The sequence below is a fragment of the Paroedura picta genome, chromosome 5, assembly GCF_049243985.1.
Source record: "Paroedura picta isolate Pp20150507F chromosome 5, Ppicta_v3.0, whole genome shotgun sequence".
In the NCBI taxonomy this organism is placed as follows: Eukaryota; Metazoa; Chordata; class Lepidosauria; order Squamata; family Gekkonidae; genus Paroedura; species Paroedura picta.
The window spans coordinates 86,797,636-86,816,017 of NC_135373.1; the positions used below are offsets into that span (position 1 = coordinate 86,797,636).

The 18,382-nt window shown below is 40.5% G+C and overlaps 1 protein-coding gene across 2 annotated transcripts in view; it reads left to right on the top strand.

The window, feature by feature from the left end:
- SYT1 (synaptotagmin 1) overlaps nt 1-18,382 on the top strand; it is a 492,114-nt gene that overhangs the window by 274,400 nt on the left and 199,332 nt on the right. For both annotated transcript variants that reach the window (XM_077338894.1, XM_077338895.1), the window contains exon 4: nt 12,330-12,524. In XM_077338894.1, the coding sequence (XP_077195009.1) occupies nt 12,347-12,524 (178 nt within the window). In that variant the 5' untranslated portion in view covers nt 12,330-12,346. The remainder of the gene's footprint in view (nt 1-12,329; nt 12,525-18,382) is intronic.

Genomic DNA, 18,382 nt, shown 5'->3' on the forward strand with positions numbered 1-18,382 from the left:
GTAGACAGCCAGCTGCTTCTGTATCCGCCCATTCTCTCCCTGCTGTATTTTGGCATGAGATTTCTTCTACAGCTGTGATTACAATTTGCATTACTGGCTTAAAAAGAAGAGGTGTTTAACAGTACTGACAGATATTGTCCAAAATACATGAAAAGGTGATGAAAATTCCACAGCCTTGCTTTGGTGGATTAAAAACTGCTTCCAGTTTTTTTGTTTCTTGTTTTTGAAAATTTTGATAAGACATTCTATTCTGTCTCAACAACTTTTCAGTTCAACAGCAAATCATTGCTGCTGAATCACCATTTTGTTAAAAGTGGATAATTCTCTTTAAATTTTGTGAATACCCAATGCATAATTATTGTATTGAATCCGTCTCCTATGGATGGAGTACAGAGAACCATGAGCAGAGTTCAACTCATTCTAGAGGGCTTTTTATAGAATAACTAGGGGCCAAACCCATTGCATTCAGGAATACAACGGACACTAGATTGGGTTGAGAGGGGACATGATAGCCCTCTTTAAGTATTTGAAAGGTTGTCATTTGGAGGAGGGCAGGATGCTGTTTCCGTTGGCTGCAGAGGAAAGGACGCGCAGTAATTGATTTAAACTACAAGTACAATGATATAGGCTAGATATCAGGGGGGGGGGAAATTCACAGTCAGAGTAGTTCAGCAGTGGAATAGGCTGCCTAAGGAGGTGGTGAGCTCCCCCTCACTGGCAGTCTTCAAGCAAAGGTTGGATACACACTTTTCTTGGATGCTTTAGGATGCTTTGGGCTGATCCTGTGTTGAGCAGGGGGTTGGACTAGATGGCCTGTATGGCCCCTTCCAACTCTATGATTCTATGATTCTGGGTGGAAGAACTATGCAAATGGCCTCCCCCCCCCCCCAGGACTTAGAAAGGCTGCAGGCAGCTGTTATTGTGATATGTCCCCAGCCGAGGCTGTGGCCACGTGGCTCAGTCTTCTAGGGGGTGCAGTGCCCTCCCAGGCAGGGGCAGCTTTTGCATGGCAAGGATCTGCAGCCTCCAAGCCTCAGAGGGAAGTGGAAGGAGGAGAGGGTGGTCAGGGGTGGGGGACAGAAGGCAATTGGCTGGCCAGTGGACATACAGGCAAGCCGGATGAAGGAGGAGACATTCAGGAGTGGGACAGCTGCCCTGAGTGGTGTTAAGCACTGAATGGCACTTAAGCCATGAGATCATGCTCCTCCTCTAAGGCCTTACCAGAAATATTAAGTGGAACAGATGCTGGCAAGGAGACAATGCAAGGCAGAATTCTTCACATTAGGTTTTATTTTTCTGTCCTCCTTAACCCCTGATCTCCTTTCTCTTCATCTTTTTCCTCCTTTTTGCTTTCCTATCTCTTTCAGTATAGAGGTACCTAGCCTGCTCAACAAAACACTGAAGTCTCCCTTATATGAGAAATTTCTAGGGCCATTCTGCACAAGGACCAATGTTGCCAATTGCTTTCACAAAGTGGAAATGCTATTTTAAATAGTGGAATCTCGGCGTTCCACATACCTTCATTTGTAGTGGAATCCAGAAGCATTTCATTCGTTCCCCACAGGTTTCCGGTCGCAGGAATCGCTAGAAAGGAAGCGATTTTTTTCTGTGCTTGTTCCCGCCCCTGGCCGTCAATCAAATGGAACAGCCAATGGGCAGTTGTTATCATGCTCCTGAAAAGCTCCTTTCCCTTTAAGCACAGGTTTAAAAAAAAAACAGTTGCAACGAATATGCGTTGATTCATTGCAACGGAGAGACCCAATCTAGCTGGCATGTGAGCTGGTGATTCATCGATACCACGTTCCCCCGAGTGGAAAAAAAAATCCCCCCCCTGCATGGGCGCGATTTTTGGCCGAAATTAAAGGGAATTGGCGAACAGGGGGCTGTGTTGTGCTTGGGGACTTGGGGGAGCTTTAAAGCACTTATGTGGAGGGACTGTATCTGGAGAAGCCTCGCTGGGTGAATGAAGCCTCGCTGGTTCGTTGCTTTCCCCGCTCCGAGGAAAAGAAAATGGCGATCGCTTCGCCGGAAGTTCGGAGGAGAGAGCCAGGGGGAGGGACTTTGTTGCAACCGCTACATTGAGAATGCACAGGTCTTTTTCGCAAGTGTTGCAGGTTGTTGGCAAGAGTGTAGTGATTTTCTGTGGGTGAATCCACTTTTCCCGATTCCCCGAAAATCGCTACAACGAAGCGATTCTGGCACTAGTGTTGCAGGAGTGTTGCAGACTGCTCACAACGTCATGCGTAATGCAGTTTTAGTGGTGAAAACTAAATGTAAGACTAGTGCTATATTAAAGTCGTGCGGAATGTCCCCTAAACTTCAACAATGAAACAAAACAGCTATTAAAATACTTATGACACTTTTCCATTGCAATTGCCCTAAATGGGTGATTGACAAGTAAAGACTACTAATTGTTGCTAATTTTATTTCCAGTGATCTAGTGGGGGAAGAGAAATTTGCTTTATTCAGTGGAATCAAAATATCTGAAAGTAAAATAAAAAATACAAAAATATATTGGTTTATATATCCAGGATAAACCCTTGACTAATGGCATCAGTTACATCATAACTAAAAGTTTAGTTCAACGGACAGAGAGAAAAAGAAAATATAAATTGCAATAACTGGGGGAAGTAAAATGAACAGTTGGCGAATCAGTATTGGGGAAACAGAGGTACTGAAACAAACCAATTAATGGAGGGTTTTGTTTTTCATTTTAAATTATATTTTAAATAGTATCATTCTTTTAGAAATATATATGTTCTTCATCTTTCTAGATTTTCATAATTTTTCTACACTTTAATTAAAGGTAGTGATTTCACTATAGTAAAATATGTGACTATAATTGTATTTTTATATAGAATTAACAACAAGAACTTTATGGACATAATATGTAAAGCTACACTAAAATTATTTTGAAATGGCAAGAAATCTCTAGATGATTGCTAAGTACAACTGAACATTATTTTTATATGTGTTTTGTTTCTTGCCACAGTATAAAGTAACCCTATTGTTGGAACTGAATATCAGGGGAGCTTAAGTATAGATTAAAGCTTCAGAAAACAAGATGTCAGTGTGGAAGATGACAGAGTGATCATGTGGGAGGAACTAGCTTATTCATAATTCTGGCAAAATGGCAAAATGACCCTTAGTCATCTTCCTGCAGTATTTGCACATAATGATGAAATATGAGGTTTAAATCATATGCATTCATACTTTTTTGTAAGTTCTGATAATCTCATTTCAATACACGTCTAGAAAGTCCTTGATTAGGCACTCCTTTTCTGAAAATCAGAGATGGGTTTTTTGGCAAGTGAAAGAATTGGGTGCAGGTGGTCTTTAATTGCTCAAAAGGTAAATGTAGCGTTTTTTAAAAATTGTAATGAACTGATTTTAAGCCACTTAATTTGAATGAAGGCTTCTTAGGCTGAAAAAAAGCATTCAAACCTGAGCCAAAAGGATAGGTAGGCTAGAAATAATAAACGTTCTTTAGTGAAATAGTGAGGTAGGGATAGGATCCACCCCCCCCCATTAATTTTGTGAGAGGTTCTGCCTTAGATTTTCCTGTGTCTGATGACAAGACAGTGGTGAAAGTTTCAATATTGTTTGCCAGTCTGAGGCCCATTCCATACCGGCGGCACGATGCTGAAATGCCACCAGTTCTTTGTGATGGGATAGTATGCCTCACCTCTTCTCACCTGGACCCAGAAGATTTTCCCCACTGGACCCAGTCTATCCCAGATTACTGGGGTGGAGAGGTTCCACCATGCTTCATGGTGGCAGGGGGGGGGCATTATTTTCAAAAGGTTGAATTGCATTACAACCCCATCTAACCTTCATGAAAGTAAAAATAACACCCCAGTCAGCTCTGCACCACTGCAAAGCCAACTAGGGTATTTTTTGTCCCTTCCAGGACTCCATAGGCAGGGGAGGAGCCAGGCCTGGAAGGCCCGACTCTCTTCCATATGAGCCTGCCCTGAGATAGGCCCTGTTGGCACCTGAGGCGAAAAAGGGAATATGAGGATATCCATAGTTCCTTGTCATGGGGCAATGGAGGGCCTGATATGGGCCAGGGCCAGTCCAGTGCTGACATTATCTGGAAGTAGGGATTTACCCTGCTACCAAAAAAGTACGGCCTGGCCTTTAATCGTCGTGCAGAAAAGTTACCATAGATGTATTTTGAGTAGTAAAAATTATATAATAGAATAGAGTTTATATTATTCACAGCTGCTCTGTGGCCAAGCTTAAATTGATAGTAAAGCCTTTTATTTCATTATGACTTGTATGTATTTGATAGAGATAGGTACACTACTAAAGTGGTATTACTGGTAAACATTTAGAGAGACTGGATCCATTAGAATAAATTTTCATCAACAGAATGGACTTCCTTGCCTCCCCATCTTCCTGAAACCCAAGGGGCTCACTGAAATACTGCTCTTTAAGGACAGAGACCTTCTGGAATAGCATGACAAGTTAACAGATTCAGTATTCCCCTGTCTTCCATTAGTGGAAATCTACTTCTAGATTCAATCCACTATGATTAAGAGAGAGAATCTAACCATCAATCTAGTTGTCAAGTTATTCCAGGACAAAACTTGACATTGTGATAGAGATGGGATATATTTTCTTAAAAAAAAAAAAAGCAACCTAGCAACTATTAAAGGAGCTCTTTTCAACCCCAACCCCAGAATTTCTAGGGTTACTCGATGCATTACATGACGTCACCATACTGCAAGTTTCCCCATTCTACTTCAATGGTATACATTGTGGTGATAGGAAAACTTTCAGCATGATAATATTCATAGTTGTTATAGGAAGAGGAAAATAGTGAATCATGGGCCTGTTGATTTTGAACCATATTGTCCTTCTTAGTGATTCCTTCCTGGGAACAGGAAAAGAAAGAGGTGACTAAACCAGAATATCTAACATCTTTAGATTCCTGGAATTGTAACACTCAGACCAAAGACAAGGGGAAGATAGGGATAAAATTCTGGGAGCCTGTTTATGCTGTGGATCTGTGGCATTCATTCTCAACCATGCTACTAGTGATCCCAGGGTTACTCTAGTTGTTCTTTCAGTAAACTGTTTATTGATTCATTTGTTCACTTCTTATATTCCATGTATCATTCTCCTAGATTAACCCTTCAGTTTAGCCTTCACTGGGGACTTTCACCCCAAAAGTTTTAATCCTTGAATTAAGAAGTCATTACACAAGGTCAGAGAATGAATTATACCATCCAAGCAAATTTTAAAGATAGTGACATCATTAATATTCCTGGGGAGCAGCAGAACTTAAATATGTTGTATTGAATATTTCTCCATAATATTCTTAATATTTACTGATATTTTCTATGTGTTTCAAATATATTTTAGGGTACATATGCTGCATGTACATGGATCATACTGAGATACACAATAAGCAGGCAGTATTGCTAGATGTTAGGACTTGCTCCACTTGAACCTTGACTTGGAAGGAAGGCTTCTTGGAGGAAGACAACTCAAGGACTGAAGAGCCCCCACCCCATGACCCTATACCCAGCTGTCTCTACCCCCAGCTGTCTATATTACAGAAGACTCTCATTCAAGAAACAGTGGGACAAACAGACCAGAGCAGAGTCCACCCAATTTGTGCTAGTCTTGGAGAACTTCTAATAGCAAGGGTTCCGCTCTTCAGCTCCTCTTATTATATCTAGTGTCTGTTGCTGCCTAAGTTGGCCAGGCAGAGAACCAGTGTGACAGATAGGAGATTCCCCTGTTCCTGAAGGTGAAAACATCCATTCAGCTGAATGTTGGAAAGAAAAGAGGAGGTGTTTAGTTTGGCCTCAGGAAAAGAGCAGTGATACACAGGTCTGACCTAAAAAAAATTTTTTTTTTAAAGCAGATAGAGTGAACTCTGCCTGATAGTGTGACAGACTGGTTTAGATCTATTTTGGGGAGAGAACAGAGCACTCAGTTATTAGGTAATGAGCAGACCTTGTACCGTTTAGTCTGACTCTTGGGAATGAGCAGGCTGGTGTGGGTGGAATCCTGTATGTGTGAGAGGATCCAGCCTAGTGGCTAAGCAGTAAAAGCCTCTTTGTGCCTGAAAGCAATAACGAAAATTCAAGCCATTCTCTGAAGTCATAATAAGCTTAAATGTATGTGCCTCAGCCAGGTTTCTCCTTTGTCTTTCTGGAGACCTCTGATGCTGACCTGTTCTTTGAAAAAAAACCCCTACAAATAAAGTTTCTGTGTTGTTTATATAAAAACCCTACCTCAGTAATCTCTGCATTCTACTTGAATACCACAAAACTTACTTCACAGCAGTGAACTCATTCCTATACACTTGCTATCTTAAGAAAACTTGGTAACTGAGGTAAAAGTTTATTCTTTAAAACAAACTTGGTCCCTTAAAACCATAGGAGGATTTATGAGTCCCCTCAGTTGTTTGAACAGGCCTGTCACAATGGGACAATCATGTTTTGGCTGAGAATGTGCATTCAGATTTAAAGTTTAAAGGAAACAATCTGCTAGCCACAATGCAGCAGACCCTGGGGCCAGCTTCTCCTGCAGCACAGTTTAAACCACACTACAGGAAAAGTTGAGCCAGCTCCTGGACTGGCTTTTTTTTAAACCAGTATTGATATCCAGGACTTTGCAGAAATATATTTGTTAAAAATGAGTTCAGTAGTTCCAAACTGGAAAATATCTGTTTTACAAAAACTGCATGTCCTTAATTTTCTCACCTCAGCATCATTTGCATTGTAAAGGTAAAGGTAAAGGTATCCCCTGTGCAAGCACCGGGTCATGTCTGACCCTTGGGGTGATGCCCTCTAGCGTTTTCATGGCAGACTCAATACCAGTTTGCCAGTGCCTTCCCCAGTCATACCGTTTACCCCCCAGCAAGCTGGGTACTCATTTTACTGACCTCAGAAGGATGGAAGGCTGAGTCGACCTTGAGCCGGCTGCTGGGATTGAACTCCCAGCCTCATGGGCAGAGCTATCAGACAGCATTTCTGCTGCCTTACCACTCTGCGCCACAAATTTGCATTGTAAATTCCCTTAATAAAGCCAGTAGTCACTGTCATCTCTGTGGGTGTATTCATCTACCTATTGTTAGAATTTATAAGCTTTATTGCAGAGAACTTCCTACCAATCAAGATTTTGTTTTTCTTTAGCTGGCTACTTACCTATTAACTGTCTCTGACATATAACATTTGGAGGCTTCGTAGCAGATCTCAGAGCATTTGTGCATGCCTCATTAAATGTAGTGACCTCTAACTGCACTGTAATTCCATTGAGAATTGTTCCTGGAGATCAGAAGTCTCTACTTGTTTCATTATTTTTCCTTTCTTGCAGAAAAATTTTAAAAATGAAAGGCGAAAGAGATATAGTGCTTTACATCAGCACTCCCAACACAGTTTCCAAATATGATGCCAAAATTGGAAGCAAATAAATTACAACATTTGACTTAATGTTTAATTAACTGAAAGTCATCACTGCAATTTGTGTCTTCCATTACAAGCCAGAATTCTCAACTGCCAGACCTGAAATAATTAAGTGATATCTCACAATTAAGAAATGTAATTTTAATTTAATTATGATATATCATACAACTGTTTGTATTTAGCTGACATTCACTGAGCAAAATGCTGTAATATCCAATAACACTTCAATACACAACTAATGATTTCTTAAGTTCTCTTTCATAGTATTTGCTGTTTCCAAAGACAAACAGGAAGAGAGTCAGCAATTTGGATAGAGGCCACCAGTTTGTACTTTGTAACTCAATTTTGCAGCATAGATCATAGCTTCTAGTAGATCCTGTCCACATTAACTGCAAAGAACTCTAAACACCTGGACAAGTCAGCACTCTGTCACTATCTGACCCTATAATTTGGTTGCCAGTAACGTAAAAAATGATCTGTGATAAACCACATTACAATTTCTCACAACCTTTTCTTCATGCAACTTAACTGTTTTACCATGATAGTTTTAATTTGCAAAGTACATCACATTCTTTTGTATGGTTGGCCCAGTATGCGAGTTAGGCTGCTATGTACTATTTATACAGCACCATTAGTTTTCTTAGTTCTTTCTATAACAAAATCAGAAATGAACACAACTGCTTTCAACTAGGAGAAGAACACATTTCTCAGTGGCAAGCACAACAAAAGTAGGGGGAAAGGAAGAATAACAAGGAATGGGTGTAATCAAATGCAGTAGTCTGGATTTCAGCCTTTCCAAAATCTCAGAGGCAACAGTAAGAACACTTTTCTAACCCATATTCTCATACCAGTGTTTAATGCACAAACCTTCCACTTACTATATTATGCACTACTGCAGGTTTACCTCTACCTGCATTTATTATGTTGTTAGTTGTCCTTTACTAATTCAACAACAAAGTATAGGAAAATTAATCCCCTCCCATCTTTTCATTGTTGTTTATCATTTTGGTCATTGCACTTAATTGGCCAGAAATGTGGCCTGTCTCCCAGCATTTCCATTCTCCATTTCTCTCCCTGCCTTCTCTTTCCATTTTCTGCTCACAACAAACATCCTGTGAATTAAGCTAGGCTAAGAGAGTGAGTGGACCAACACTATCCAAAGCTCTTCTGTAACGAAGTAGGAATTTGAATCAGTTTCTTCCAAATCCTAGTCTGACACCCTCTTTCACCTTATGTTTGCATATCCTGGAAAATTTGGTCTCCCGGACTCACCAGTGAGCTGACAGAAAATGGAGCAGAGTAGCAGTGGAGATGAAGAGAGGTCCTATTCACTAGACCAGCCACCACTTGCTCCAGCCTTGACTTTCCCTTTTTCAAAATGGGACACATGCAATGGAATTCATCCATAGTAGAGGAGAAGTGGCTTTAAATCTCTTAAATACAAATCTGTCCTGGAATCCTCAGCCTTTTAGAGTTTCTGGGCACCTCTGGAATTCTCTGATTGTGGTGGACAAAAATAAAAAATCGCTTCTAGAAGGGACGTAAGGTAGAGGTAAAGGTATCCCCTGTGCAAGCACCGGGTCATGTCTGACCCTTGGGGTGACGACCTCCAGCATTTTCATGGCAGACTCAATACAGGGTGGCCTTGCCAGTGCCTTCCACAGTCATTACCATTTTACCCCCCAGCAAGCTTGGTAATCATTTTACCGACCTCGGAAGGGTGGAAGGCTGAGTCAACCTTGAGGTGGCTGCTGGGATCAAACTACCAGCCTCATGGTCAGAGCTTCAGACAGCATGTCGGCTGCCTTACCACCCTGCACCACAAGAGGCTCTTAATTGATGGATACCATTATATATAGCAGAAGAAGTGCTATATTTGCATATTAATTTCCAGAAGCAAGACTAAAGTCTGCTAATATTTCTGCATGTGCATCACTGTATCCATGCCAGAGTTCAGATCTATGCAAAGTATGCAACTGGGACTCTCAGTTAGTATTAATGAAACAGTATTTGTATTTTCCTTCTTTTAAATCAAAAAGTCATCATACTAGCATATAGGATTGTAACAAAGAGCCAGTCCTCCCTTCAGCAGAATTTCACTCGTTCCGCAAACCAGGTCACTTTGCAGGATAAAAGTAACCAGGTTGATAAAGCGGGGGGAGGGGGGAATAAGAAAAGATCCAGGTGCCTTACAGGCATATGCCTTAGATTCAGGTGCCTTACAGATTCAGGTGCCTTACAGGCACATGCCATTTGGCACACATTCAGCCTCTGCTCCGACAGCTGCACTGGCTCCCAGTTGAATTCCAGATCTAGTTTAAGTTTCTGGTACTTACCTACAAGTCTATCTGCAGTCTGGGCCTTGTGTATCTGAGAGACAACCCCTCTATATCACCCAAAGAACACTCTGCTCAACTAACACCAACCAGTTGGTGGTCCCTGGCCCCAAGGAGATACATCTGACCTCAACCAGGGCCAGGACATTTTCTATCCTGGCCCCTATATGGTGAAACAAGCTCCCAGAACATATCCAGGTCATCCTGGAACTAGCACAGTTCCTCAGGGCCAGCAAGACAGAGCTCTTCTGCCAGGCTTTTGCTTGGGGCCAATAACATGATAACATCTACTTCATGATAACATCCCACCCATGTATCACTTACTATTTATTATCATCATAAGAAGTCTCAGGTTGTTCCATGGCTTCAAAGGAGAATATAGGAAACATCTTGGAAATGAGTGATTATTGCTGACCTAATTTGAATTGTGAATGAATTATTTTAAGTTGATTTTAAATTTTTATCTATTTTATTTATTGTATTGCTATGTTTTGTGATTGTACACTGCCCTGAGCCAGCTAGCTGGGAAGGTGGCATAGAAAAGCAAATAAACATAAATAAAACATGGCTACATATAATCCATGTACAGTGTCCACCTGATTTTTCTTTATATGTGCATTAAATGGATAGTTTAAACCCCATATATATCCAGGTACTGGTCCCTGATTTAATTTACAAAGTGAACACACATTGGCTGTATCTTACAAACAGATGTACGGATGCTAATTCATTCGTAACTTATAAATAGGGATACCATCATGCCAGAATGAATACTTAATCAAATCTCTAAGGGACAGATTTGTCATGCAGATTTATTAGACTACCCTGCTAGCAATTTTTTTCTCCCAACCCCATTGTATTTGTTGCTTATTTCCCATTAATTGAAGAAGAATAAGAAAAGTTGGTTCTTATATGCCGCTTTTCTCTACCCAAAGGAGTCTCAAAATGACTTACAGTCGCCTTCCCTTTCCTCTCCCCATAACAGATACCCTGTGAGGTGGGTGAGGCTGAGATAGCCCTGATATCACTGCTCGGTCAGAACAGTTTTATCAGTGCTGTGGCGAGTCCAAGGTCACCCAGCTGGCTGCATGTGTGGGAGTACAGAATCGAACCAGGAATGCCAGATTAGAAGTCCGTACTCCTAACCACTACACCAAGCTCAGTTACATTACAAGTGAATATTGCAAACCTCTCGTCCCCCTTTTCTCTTAAACAATGAGTAAAAACACACCCCATTTATCACTTAAGACTTAAGCATTTGAGAAAACCTTGCATTTGACAAAGCAGAGAAAGCGTTTATTTTAGGAAGTACTGTTATTTTTTATGACATTTGAATCAGTTATTTTTTGAATAATTCTAACAGCATCCAAGAGAATGCTTGTATGAGGCAGATGTGGTAGCATTTGCCTATAATTTGTGATATTCCTTCCACAATTGGATATCTTTTGCACTTCTTGGTTTGATAGGTCTTTCATTTTATTGGTTTTTTAAAAATAATTTCCCAGTGGGAAGCTACAAACATAATTCTTTGGAGGAGAATGCAAACAGTCAGAGCAATAATGAATGATTGTTATCTGTCAAATCCTTTCTCTCTCTCTCTCTGGTTCTCTGAAATTTTAAAAAATGAGAATGATGATTTAAATAAGTCTTATTTAGGGCACAGTGCAGTATCAGAACAGCCTGTTCAGAAGCAAAGCAAATGTTTGAACCAACCCTCAGGACACATACAGAAAAGTGTTTTGCTTTTGCTGGAGCCCAACTAAAGGTATCGCAAACTGCTCATAAAACAAATATTGAGTTAAAATTATGATAATTTAGAAGGGTATTTATTTCAGCACGACGGGTGTTCTAATCTGGAGGCAGTTAACTACCCACAGATGCAGTGGTTTTGTCAGTATATCAACGAGAGAAGTAAATAATTCAACAGAATATTGTCTGAAGCAAATGTCACTGGAAATAAAATGCCTCTCAATAAAGGTGACTCCAGAATGAAAAATGGGAACTATATTTTTCTGAATAATACACAGTTCTACTGTTTAAACAGGGTTCACACCTGGCTACAGAGTTCAAGGAAGTTTCAAAGTGATTTAATTATCCTGCAAGAATTTCTTAGTGTTGTAGCTACTATTGGTACTGAGAAACTTCCTGCACAAAGGCACATATATGAATAATTATGCAAATACAGTCAAATGTTTGTATATATGAAACTGCTGTCAGTTAGTTTGCTTACACTTTCAGAATGAAAGGGCAGAATCCAAAGTTTAAACAACAGATGCTGAGCCATATTGATAGATCCAACAGATATGACTGTTTAAAACTCGGTAGTGTTGAAAAGGAGTTGTGAGTGAAGAAAATGCAATAGATATTACCTTCTGGAAAACTCTTTCTCCCTGTAGTCCAATAAATATTGTATGAACTAATGTGAAGCAATATGGTAATGATGTGATATTTACCCAGTTAGCAGGTGCACCCATTGAGGTTACTGCTCTCGGGGTTTTGTTGAGGTAAGGTGTATTTTAAAACTTATTGAAAAAGAATAATCTCTGTTTTTTCCCCCTCCCCATCATAGCTTCTCTCGGGACTAATATGACAAAAGAAGGTCAATTCCAGGCTGTAGCGGCACTGCAAGGCACCACTGTTGCATCTGCAACGGCGAATAATGGCACAGAACCAGCAATTCCAGGAGGAGGTGAAGGAGGGGGAAAAGAAGATGCCTTTTCCAAGTTAAAGGAGAAATTTATGAATGAACTGAACAAAATTCCATGTAAGTAAAACAGAGCTGAAGAGACATTGCCACCTACCTAGTCTAAAAATTTATGGAAAATGCACATAGGTGTCTTCATAATGTATAAGCAATATGGTGCCTTTTAAATGTTATATATTTATACTTGTTTATATGTTTGAATGCTTTTGTTTATCTAAAGGCACTGGTTTTTACTCTTCCCCCATTGAAACCAGAACTCTTCAGAAATTAGCCCTGGGAGTTTTGATGAGAATTGATTCTATCCATTAGTCATCAAAGAAATTGAGGTTTGTATCTGGCAGAAAAGCACATCAACTTAAATGTTAGCTTGACATCTGTAGCTGGCAAAAATTTTGAACAAATCATCAGTCAGTCCTTGAGCAGCTGGAACAGAAAGCTGTGATTTCTAAGACTCAGCACAGGTTTCGCAAGAACAAGTCATGTCAAACCAACCTTATCTCTTTTTTCGAGAAAGTGACTAACTTGCTGGATCAGGGGAATGCTGTGGACATGGTTTATCTGGATTTCAGTAAAGCTTTTGATAAAGTTCCACATTATATTCTTGTTGACAAGTTGGTAAAATGGGGTGTAGATCCTAATTCTGTCATGTGGATTGATAACCTGTTGACAGATCATACCCAAAGGATACTTGTAAACTGTTCAGCATCCTCTTAGAGAAGAGTGACAAGTGGAGTGCCTCAGGGATCTGTCCTGGGGCCTGTGTTGTTCAACATATTTATAAATGATTTGGATGAGGGATTACTTATTAAATTTGCAGACGATACTAAACTAGGAGGGGTAGCAAACACAACAGAAAACAGAATCAGAATACAGGATGATCTTGATAGGCTTGAGAAGTGGGTTAAACTGAATAAAATGAAATTCAATAGGGACAAATGTAAAGTTCTACATTTAGGTAGGAAAAACCATTTACACCAATATAACATGGGGGAGACAAGTATTGGCAGTAGTATGTGCGAAAAGGATCTAGGAGTGTTAGTAGACCATACATTGAACATTAGTCAGCAGTGTGACTCGGTGGCTAAAAAGGCAAATGGGATTTTGGGCTGTATCAAATGGAGTATCATGTCTGGAGCATGGGAGGTAATGGTACCACTGTGCTCTGGTTCGGCCTCACTTGGAGTATTGTGTTCAGTTCCGGACACCACGGTTGAAGAGGGATGTAGACAAACTGGAGTGTGTCCAAAGGAGGGCAACAAAGATGGTGTGGGGTTTTGAGGCCAAGACTTATGAGGAAACGTTGGGGGAGCTTTGTCTGTTTAGCCTGGAGAGGAGACGACTGAGAGGGGATGTGATAACCATCTTCAACTATTTAAAAAGCTGCCATATAGAGGATGGAGCAGAGTTGTTCTCTCTTGCCCTGGAAAGATGGACCAGAACCAATGGGATGAAATTAATGCAAAAGAAATTCTGTCTAAACATCCAGAAGAAGTTCCTTACAGTTAGAGCAGTTTCTCAGTGGAACAGGCTTCCTCAGGAGGTGTTGGGTTCTCCACCTTTGGAGTTTTTTAAACAGAGGCTAGATCTAGCAGAGAGGCTGCTTCTGTGAAGGTTCAAGGAAGTGGCAGGTTACAGTGGATGAGCAATAGGGTTGTGAGTGTCCTGCATAGTGTAGGGCATTGGACTAGATGACCCAGGATCTCCCTTCCAACTCTATTATTCTATAATTCTATGATGCAGATTTAACCTTTAAGCTTGGTTATAGTATGGGAAACAGGCCACATAATTCTCCCTCCCTCATAATGCTCCTTTTATTCTGGCCTGTGAGACTTCCATTCCCCTCTCACCATCATTATGTTGAGACTGACAGTGGTCTCAAAGAATCTCAAATCTAATTTTGAAGGGTACCGAACTAGGTTTGAGAAAATGACTGTTATGACAATTGGTGCTAGAGAATTTATATAGCACTTTCCATTCATGATGCTGTTGTAATATTTGCAACAATCCTAGTGGTCCAGCATGATTCTCACATTGCAGATAGAGTGGAACAAGCTGAGAATGAGCCTGCAGCTGAGATAACCAGGTGTAATGAGTAACAATGGGCAGTGGAAGCTTTTCATGGCATGAAGTTAAATAACATCATCTGATAATTGCTCACAAATCAAGCTGATATTCAAGAAACAGCTAGAGATGACAGTTTAAAATTGGCAATCATACATGAAGGCAAAATGGAAAGAAGAGGACTGGAAGAGGTGGTCAGCTTCCAAACCCTTCACTCTTATTTCATTATTACTATATATCTATATATCTATATATTACTATATATATCTGATCTGTGTATCGGTGTATATATATCAGTGTATATATATCAGTGTATATATATCTGATATATATATCTGATCAGTGTATCGTTATGTCAAATTACCATAGCCACTACATAGTGAAAAACATGTTAAGTATGTAGTTGGAAGGAAAAGTAGGATATATATATATCCTACTTTTCCTTCCAACTACATACTTAACATGTTTTTCACTATGTAGTGGCTATGGTAATTTGACATAACGATACACTGATCAGATGCTGGAAATAGAGTGATGAGTATTCCATTTTTTATTTTAGTAAGGATTTTATTTATACAACTAGAAAGGAAGCCCGCTGTAGAAAAAATACAGCGGGCGCTAGAGAGGTGGGTGGATGGATGGATACAAAGAAGGGAGAAAGGCATGAAGACAGAATGAGAGCAAGCGAGAAGGGGAGAAGGAGGCAGACAGAGAAAGGCAGAAAGGAATGAGAGAAATGTAGGAAGAAAGGAAGGAGAAAGTGAATGCTGAGAGGAAGGGAGGAAGGAAGGCAGGAAGCGAGGAAGGTGCCATGTAAGGAGATGGGGCAGGGGCGGAAGGAAGGGGGGGAAGAGTTGGGGGTACAGAAGGGTGGGTGGCTGGGAGTCTGGGTGCAGGGAGGTAGAAAGGAAGAAAGGCTGAAAGACAGGAAGGCCGAAAGCGAGTAAGTGGGAGAGAAAGAGGGAGAGAGAGAGAGAGGCAGAAACGAGGGAAAGAAATAGAGGAAGTCCGGGAGTCAGGAAGGAAGGAATCAAGAAGGAAGGCAGTCAAGGAGGTAGGTGGAATGTGAGGTGAGAGGGAAAGGAGGGGTATCTGACTGCCCAATTATTATTGGTAGGATTGACAACTTTCAGATGAGGCCTGAAGTTGTCCTGGACTGTTTTCACATGAAGAATTCAGCCTGGCCCAGCACTGATCCAGTTGCAGGGCTAGCTAATTCCTGTTTCCAGATGACATTGGTGTCAGTCCAGGGAGGTCCCAGGCCTAGCATGTCTCAAGCCCTCAGTAAGGGCCACAAACTTCATCAGGACGTATATCAGGCCTGACCCATCTGGAAGGGGAGAAATTGGGCCAGCCTGACTCAGCTTTTCTCCAACACCCACAGTACTACATTCCTAAAAATAAAAAGAAATGCACCTGCCAGTTTTGTCATGCTGCACAGCACAAGCAAATATAGACAAGTGGGGTGGTTTGTAGCAAATACAATAAGAGAAAGAATAAAACTAAACCAAGGCTACTATTGATGTTACTAAAATTATTAAAGAATAAAATAAAGTACAAGATTCTTCATTTTTGTTTGTTTAATATTGTGTAGGATCCAACCAGAATGGTATCTAGATATGTCCCATTTTCAAATGGAAATTTTCTTCAATGGTTGTCATTTAAATGTAAATATCATGAAAATCCAAATTGGGAAATTCAACCTCTGCTGAATAATAAAGTGTATATATCGGCCTTTGGCTCTTCAATAAGAGGATGCTAGTAATACCAATTGCTCCTCGGGAGGCTGTGATGAGTGTGCTGCTCCCCCTTGCTGGGTCACAATTTTGCAGACATTGGAGGACTCTCTCAGTGCTTTCCTATGAGAAAAGCCACTGAAGTTAATAACGAGCCGCAGGATACAGACCACCTTTTACCAAAACTATCACAACTGAACATGGCTGTGAAAAATATCTAAACAGTTTTGAACAGCATCAGAATGGAGTTATGAATGCAAATCAGAAGGAGGGAGTTGCCATCTCTCTTTGTCAATCAAGATTATTTTGTCTTTGAATGATGAGCTTGATAGAAAGCAGAAGGACAGCCAGAGCAACCAGATGAATACGCATGTTTTGGTCATGTTGCATGCTCAACAGATGTTTGGCAGTGTGCTGTGAATGGGTCAATTCTCACTTCTACCCATTTTCAAGAACTACCTTCAAAGAGATAAAAGGACAGTAATAATGTTCAACAGTAGCAACAGATAGCATGTGATAGTGCACGTAAGGATGATCTATGGATTTGAGAGAGTGCTGCCACTTGGGTGGACTTGTTCCAGTAATTAATGTGTTTGGGCAACTAGGAGTCTTTGAATGAATACTCATCTGTTTCTTGTGGGTAATAGCACTTCATGAATGGTTGGAGTGCAGTGGCTGTTATTTACCTAGAAACATGGATTTGCTTCCTTGTTGGCCCAGTTGCATGCAGAGTTGAATCAATATGATACTGTGTTGTGGTGTCTTACCAGCATGTTTCTAAGGGAGGAGTCTTTTTCTACACTGAGCACACTTACCTTGTGCCCCTTCTGTGAGAGACTTTAATAGCACCTGATAAGGCTGTTGCAGGCAGGGAGGCTGCAGTCCAAGTTTGAATCAGGAAGTTTCCCCTGTGTGTTGTGCATTGTCCTTGCCTCCCCTATTGGAGGAGTATAGAAAGCAGTATTTGTTTCCTGAGGTGGAATACCAGTGAGCAGTATGGTTAAACAATGTTTGTTCTTCTGCTTAATGCTTGTGAAAAATGTAGCCTTTCTTTTACAAAGTGTCCTTTCTCTAAAACTCCCCCACCTACATCATTCCTGTGTGCATTTAGGATGAGTTCAGCATAATTTATTGTACTGTATATACTCACATATAAGCCAACTTTTCCAGCACAGTTTTTAGCACTAAAAAGCCCTCCTCAGCTTATACACGGGTAATTGAAATAACAACCTGCTCCCAGCCAGCCAATCGTAGCATTGCTTTTTGCAGCTAAATTTGTTGCAAACTGTGTTGAACTTGTTGCAAGATGAGCTTATTACTCCCAGCCAGCCATTGTAGCATTGCTTTTTGCAGTTGAGCTTTTTGCAAGTCAGCTAGTTGCTCCCAGCCAACCATTTCCTTCTGCAAAGATCTTGAAAGCTGGCAGCTTGTAGGACATCAATGGTTTGACTGAGGTTTGACTCCCCCCCCCCCTTCTTTTCCTAATGACTTCTTTTAAACTATTCTTTTGATTTCTGTGGGTGGGGTGGGGTGGGATGGGTTTTGAGGGGGCGTTGGGATTTACTATTTCTTTCTCCTAGTGTTTCTTTCTTCTTTTATCTGAGGGGCAGCATTGTTTGCCTTTTCTTCTTGGGGTTGTGTTTCTTTTAAAAGTTGATTTTTACAGCAACAGTTTAGTGAAACTGTTGACATTCATTTCTTTCTACAAATGTATGAACGTTGAAAATCTAAAGTGACAAAATCCAAGGTGACAACTAGATTTACTTTTCAGAATAGCTTAGGAAAGCCAAATGACCTGTCCTATTCTTTAAATTTCTTTCTGGGAAATTGTTACAAAAATCTTTACACAGCCTGTATGAAACATGAAATTACCTTATATTGAGCCAGACTATTGGTTCACCTAGTTCAGTAATGTTTATTCTGACTGGTCTAGGGATGTGCATTGTGTAAGCTGAGCTGAAACCCCCCCAGAAAAATAGATTACCAATATTTGGGGGGTATTATTTAAACTGATTACAGATTCTCTGATCAGCTACCAGTACAGCTGAGCCCAAATAAAAGCAAAAAAAAAATCAGTTATACCAAATAAAAGCCCCCCCCCCTTCATTCAGATATACAAAA